This window comes from Anas platyrhynchos, chromosome 7 (assembly GCF_047663525.1).
Source record: "Anas platyrhynchos isolate ZD024472 breed Pekin duck chromosome 7, IASCAAS_PekinDuck_T2T, whole genome shotgun sequence".
NCBI classification, from domain to species: domain Eukaryota; kingdom Metazoa; phylum Chordata; class Aves; order Anseriformes; family Anatidae; genus Anas; species Anas platyrhynchos.
In genome coordinates this window covers 38,523,595-38,530,367 of record NC_092593.1, presented here as the reverse complement: position 1 = coordinate 38,530,367, position 6,773 = coordinate 38,523,595, and the positions used below count along the sequence as shown (strand labels likewise).

Genomic DNA, 6,773 nt, shown 5'->3' with positions numbered 1-6,773 from the left:
AGCTTCAAGACTTTATAGTTGAACTGTTCCCTGGGAGAGAGTAACACGTACATTCCAGTCTTCCTAGTGCTGCTGTCTGAATAACGTTTGTTTTATAGATTGCCTGTCATCTTCACCTCAGTAGTTCGGAAGGATAGGACAGGGTAAGTGCCGGTGGAGGGAGGAAAACACTGTTTTTTGAGAGGCTAGCCAAAATAGAGCTCTGATACAGGCAGGACATAATTGTGACTCTTGACTTCTAGTTGTGTTATCAGCAAAGCAGTTTTAAAAAGAGTCAAATAGTAGAAGTTTTCTAGTAGGAGGGGGGGGGAGTAACTAAAGCTTTTTGTATCTTGCAGGCTCTTCATGTGACTCTCAAAAGCCTTTTCATAAATATATTTGAGGAAGATGCAAACTGTTCTTTTTGTCTTCCTGTGAAAGAGGAAAAAAGGAAGGAAATGTGCTTGCTGAAACAGCTGTACACAATTTTCTTTTTTTTGTATCCCTAGCATCTGATATGAAACCTAGTTTGAAATAGCAACATTCAGGTGCAATTCTTTGCATGCAGCATCATCAGTAGTCCTGCATCAGTCTTTGCCTCAAAACATGATCTCTGGGTTACACATTGTTGTGGTAATGACTTTCTAGGAGCAGCTCCTACAGAATTTTACCTATGTTCTTTAGCAACCATACCAAATTTGATTTGGCTTAGGCAGATTAAGGGATCAGTACTTAATAGTACTGATCTGCATGTTTGTTTTGTCCAATGGCAACAGATTTTGGGGAAGGAAATTAAGTAATTGGAGATATCAAAAAAAAAAATGCTCAGCCTTCTGTTTTGAGTATTCCATCATAAAATAAGTCTGGCAGAATGATTAATGCTGTTTTTATTTTAATGCTGCTACGTTTTAATACTTTTAAAACCTAAACACATGGATTTCAGCTTGCAGTAAATACATGTTCATTTGTACTAGTACAATTGTACTTAGATAACAGTGCAAGTGCAAATCATTGATATCTTATGATTGGTAGGCTGTTAAAATGTGATTTCAATATGATTGTGGCCATCAGGGTAAAAATATCCTAACTTTAACGTTGTGAAAGAACTGAATCAATGAACGTGAGCACAACTCAACCAGAAGCCATCCTTCTGAGGGTAAGTTAGCATTCCTCTTTTAAGGGTGCTTTTCCAATCCCTGGAAAAAATGTCTTGTTATGAATCTTTTGTGAATTTCTTAAATAGTTTAACTTTGATTATCTGTAAGTCTTAAGACACCCCCTCTCCACCCGAGTATTTGATGAAATAAGGAATTTTCGCCACAATATTGACTAGGGTATCGTGTTCTCTTCGTATAGCAGTAGGTTAAAGGTACTGAGACTTAAATACCTTTCATTAGATTTAGATACTTGAGTTAGATACATCTGTGTGACATCCATCCATTTCTGGACAGACCTACTTTTCCAGTACAAATTAAAATCAGCAAAAATAATGAATGGGAAAATTTACTCTGAGATTGTGGCTGGTGCTCATCTGCAGATTTCCAGTTCTGAACAGCAAAGGGCAGAGCGTTCAAATGAATGGAAAGATCAGATCACTGCTGTTTAGATTAACGTAATGAATAATTAATTCTGCCATTAATATAGAAAACTACATTAGGCTAAGTGAGCAGAAGATGTACTTCTGCTGTTTTGCAGAAATGAGAGACTTGCCACAGCTTGGCAACTGGGAAGCTTACATTTCTGCAGAATTACTGTGTGATGTTTGGGAAGTACGGGTAGAGGCTTGAAATCTGCATGTCCATAGTGTCTCATATTCCTTATTTAGATTTCTTTATAAAGAGGGAACCAAGTGCTCCATCCCAGCTCACCCCGCACAAACTTCCGGATTTACTTGTGCTTCCTAACTTTCTCAGTGAAGTGCAAAATAAACACTAATGGGCAAAAGCCTTACTGGTGACAGCCCTGATTCGTCTGAACAAGTTCATCCAGTATGCTGAATAGCGTGGAGGGACCTGTAGGAAAAAAGGTATGTGCTCTTTGTATTTTTTAAGATCAATTACAATGATGTGTTTGTAAAGGGACAGTGAATTAAGAGAGCAGAGCATAAGCCATACTGCCTTGGGTTTTTCTTAGTTTAGAGTATTTGAAACACGTAATGTAGTTCTTGGTTGTATCCAACTTGTTTATTTGTACTTTAGTGCAAAAGGATGCAGTTTGTATATAACTATATTTCCTTACAGTCTAAACTTGTGCACTGAAATATCGTCCCTTTACAGCCTGAGCTGGTAAGGCCAAAATTTGCCAGCGGTAGCAGTTATCAATAAGGTGTGGTAATCTTAAAGATCAGGAGAGGGTTCATTGTGTGTTTTGTCTAAGCTACTTTGTGCAAGGAGCAAAAGATAAGGATGTAATGTTTCTTGCATTTTACATTTGCTTGTACTTAAATTCTCTTGCTTCTATACCTCTGCTTCTCTTGATAAAATTTCACAGACTTCACTCCTAGCGTTCTGATTGAGTTGTACCTGCTGTGCTTACACCTGATTTTCCCATTGCATCTGTTCTACACCTCCCACTGTGTCTGTATCAGACTCTTCTTCCCTGCATGTCATGGTGGAGTAGTTGCAGTGGCAGTGAGGGCACTGTAGTGAGGTTTTCTTGGTCTTCAATTGTACTTGCAGCTGTGGCAGTTCCTGGGTATATGAGTAACCAGTTGCTGCTGAAAAATTCTGATTTTGCTTCTGCTTCTCAGGCTGGAGCATGCTAAGTACCAGAGAGACTCAAAAAATACAGATGCCAAAAAAAATGGATAGGGAAAATACCGGGAAGTAGAGTACAGTGTGCCTGTCCGTGTATCTCTGCTGGCAAGTTGTTGCCGATCTAACTTGCCCAGCCTGAGTAACATGAGCTTTTTTGCCAAGTGAAGTGGAGATGGAGCCTGTTCAGAGTCTTTTTATGCTGAATTTCTTTATCCCACAGCAGAGGCACTGTAGAAGTCAGAGCTTGCTTTTCCAGGTAGAGCAAGATTTCAAGTTGTTCCTGGCAAGATGAGGAGAAAGGCTATCAGAATGCTACAGAAATGCTGATTTTTCTGTGATGCTGTTTAGAGTGTACTCTCCAGAGGGAATGCTGGAAAACTTGCTCTGAAGCACAGCAGAACCTCAAGTCTAGATTCCTGCTCAAGGCCAAACTGAGGATTTTAGGTTAGTAAACAAACGTTTGCAAGTAATCCCAAAATACATTGGCAATTGTTACAGACATAAGGTAGATTTTAATGCACCTTTTCTCAGAGACCCTGATAATAGCTTAAGGAGAGGTAAGTTTTTCTTTTTTTTTTTTTTTTTCAGAAGAACAGAAATATAAAGCCCAGCGTAAGATTTTTTTTTTTTTGGCAGAACTCCAAAGAACTCTGCAGCAAAAAGTAAATGTGACATTTTTTGAAGTAAAATTACATGTAAAAATCCTTAAAAATTAGCAAAACAGACTTCTACTGGTTTGCCCTTATAAATTAAGGGAATTCTGCTCTCTTAAAAATGGCTCATTATGAAGTAGCTTCTAACATTAAAGTTGAGTGCTTGGTGTGATTGTAATAAACAGAATAGTCTTAACTGTTAGGAAACATTAGAAATGTCTGTTATGTACTAGCTTAACAGATACACCAAAGCAAACCGTTCCCTTAATCTATTTTACATCCGTGAGCTCGTAGAGATTACATAGTACAAGTTATTTTTTTTTTTTCCCCTGGCTACTTTTCACTAATGTGTCTCTTAAAGGCCATTTTCATAAACCTTTTGGTGCAATGACTGTTGTGAAATCAAATTTCAAGCCATGTTGCATCACACTGATTATTCTCTTACCCACTTTTCTCCAGGCAAAGCAACGTTTTCTCTTTATTTAAGCTGCTATAATGAATACCCTCTACTGATAGACTGAGGTAGAATGGGGAACAGTTTTCAAATTTGTGGTTCTTTGTTAAATGTGGGAAGTGTCAATGTGTGAGTGATTGGCTGCTATTTAATGCTGATGTTGGTTCTCTGAACCAACTGTGGAAACTCAGTCTTTGCCATTTGATTAAAAAGGGAAGAGGTAAATATGGCACACTGATCTGAAGTGTAAATCTGTACATCAGTATGATACTTCAAGCCTTGAGTCTCACCAGCAGTCGCTGAAAGATTTTTGCTGCTGACTTTCCTCTGGCCCATGTGGTTTGAACTGGAGTCTTCCCCACGCCTGCCAGCTAGTTGTACTCCTTCAAACAAGTGTGGGCTAATGCAAGTCTTGTTAAGATGTCCCAGGGACCTGACTAAGAGATCCAGCGTACCCTTGGGTGCGAGGAGTGCCTCTTCCAGTTATGCTGACACTAACTCAAGCACCAGACTGAGCTTTGTAAAGTTAGGAATAAGTTGTTCTAATTTGCAAGCAACACAGCAGCAAAAGTTTTACGAACTGTGAATAAATGAGAGAGTAAATAAATGAATGACACTTGATCTGCTCATCCTGAGACTGTATCTGATGGGTCTCTCAAGTCAGCTATGTGTCTGATATTGATAGAGATCATCAGGGTTTCAGGTTTTCTGAAAGCTTGCTTTCTTGATAGGATTTTTTTTAAATATCTTCTACAGGGTCTATATCAGTTTGTTCATTCACTCTGAATCTCCTGTTCCTTTCAAAAGTAGGTGGTTTGGTCACCTTAATATTTAAGTGTATTCTTTCCACTGATGGATAAATATTTCTTTGCTTTACTAGCAATCACCTTGTGCACTGAGCTGTGTAGTGAATTTTGAGTCAGTGAGCTGTACCAGTTCCTCTCCATCTCCATTTCCTCTGAGTACTTCAGTTTCTTACTGAAGAATGCCATCTTTCACTGGTCCTAATGTTACGTACCAAGTTTTCTTTTTTGTGTGTGTTTTAAAAACCATATGTGCTACAAGCCTTTGAATACTCTAGCTGTAGTTCATTACTGGCTTTTGATCGAGACCAGATGTGATGGCTGTTAACTGCCTAAGGGTGACAAGGGTCTGAGGTGACTTATTTCCAGCCTCTTCTTAAGTAACCTTAAAAACAGTGACCTTTAATCCCTGCCTGCCATCCAAAACAGTAGAACAGAACAGTGTTCAAATACAGTGATTTTGCTTTGAAAATCAGATGTTTTTTCTCTTAAGTCTCCAGGGATCTGGGGATCGTGAGCCCAGCTGATAAAAGGAATAGAACTGGCCATTTATTATTTTAGCTAATAAAAGAGGATATTGTATATTAGCTTTTTCACATTCCAAGGCACTAGCAGCAGAATGAAGGTTAAAGGCGCCTGATATTCACAATTAAAGAATGGAGTCTTTGTTTCTAGCACAGTATGCAGCTGAGGCATAAGGAATAGGCCAGGAAATGAAAACCAGGTGGCTCGTGTTTGAATTTTTAAGACCAAAGAAATGACCTTCAAAAAAGGATATTTCCTCATTTAATAAAAATAAGTTAACTATATACAAATATGTTTAATTATTCTGCACGTTGGCTTGCAGATGTGTCTGTACCTGTATCTTGTATTTTCACAGAAAAAAACAGTGGTCAACAGGTTTGTTGTAACCCTGCAGAAACGTAGGCAGAGATTTCTGAAACACTAGGTTCTAGTTAATTTTGACAAGAATGGGAGGTACATAATATCCAGTGAGAAAAGGCAAAACTGTTTGGCTCAGTGCAGTATGTAGCAGGCATTCAGCTGCGTGTTTGTATTACTGTTAAATGTGGCACTGATAATGCTGCTGCTACATGAGACTACCAGTCTTGTGTCAGTATCTTAAAAAAATAAGATTCTGACAATTACAAATACAAGCAACTTTGAGTACATAATTGTTTCATAAGTTTTCCTGTTTATTATGATATTGTAAATTGTAAAAAATGCAACTCTGATAACTTAAACTTAGTTTAAGACAACTGTAAAGAAAATGGCACCTTATCATTTAACATGATTACCGTTTTTTCAGGTACAATTTTCACTTAAAGCTTAATTGGGGAAAACATGCTGTACAAATCAGCTTATTTTTGTTCTCTTCGGAATGGTGACCATAACCTTCCAGTGACCAGCTATTAAGGTCATTTTCTTACCAACACAGCAGAGCAGTTGAAACTGCCATTTAAGGTTCTGCAGAGCTCTGTACTGCAGCTGTTGCCTCCTGCAGTGGCCGGCTATGTCACAGGCTCTGCCCAGATGATGCCTGAGGAGTGTGTTGGCCCTGGGGTGTCAAGCTACTTGTCCAGCTGCCTGCAGTGCAGGCCCTGCTGTCGCATATTTTTCTGTAGCAGTTGTTCATATGCTGTGACTTGAAGCGCTTTCAGGTGGTCGCAGAGGAGCTGCTCTTGCAGCATTCTCCTCCCAGAAACCGGACCTCCTGCTTAGCAGCTAAATTAAGGCTAGAGGTGCTTGCGGATGTGCTCTTTTTTGCTCTGTGCAAACTAACACATTATTAAACATGTTCTGCACCATGGTGGCGTTAAGGCAAAGTGTGCTTTTTCTTTCTCTGAGTGTTTGATTCAAAGCCTAGTCTATTTTAATTATGTAGCATATTTCCAAAAACATTTTTCTTGTCTGTGCTTTGGGAAGTTGTTGGAAATTTGCTACCACCAGTACATGCGGTATGATAGGCCTAGGACAGCAGCTGATCCAAGTTCACACAAGAAACTCCACCTGACTTTTGCAATGCTGTTTTTGACTCTAATGTGGTATTCTATTGAAGATGCCAACGATTTTTTTTTTTTTGCCTGCTAAGCTTAATGAGTAAGGCTACGTGGCTTCCCTGCTATTC

The 6,773-nt window shown here is 38.9% G+C and overlaps 1 protein-coding gene across 12 annotated transcripts in view; it reads left to right on the top strand.

Moving 5' to 3' along the window:
* The first annotated feature begins 1,858 nt into the window (after positions 1-1,858).
* Positions 1,859-6,773, top strand: part of ANKRD44 (ankyrin repeat domain 44) — a 141,696-nt gene continuing 136,781 nt past the window's right edge. For 4 of the 12 annotated variants that reach the window (XM_038182334.2, XM_038182330.2, XM_072040581.1 and 1 more), the window contains exon 1: positions 1,861-2,005. In XM_038182334.2, coding sequence (XP_038038262.1) covers positions 1,970-2,005 — 36 coding nt within the window. In that variant the 5' untranslated portion in view covers positions 1,861-1,969. Of the gene's footprint in view, positions 2,006-6,773 lie in introns of all 12 variants that reach the window. The other 8 variants (XM_072040577.1, XM_072040576.1, XM_072040573.1 and 5 more) reach the window with 4 other exon arrangements.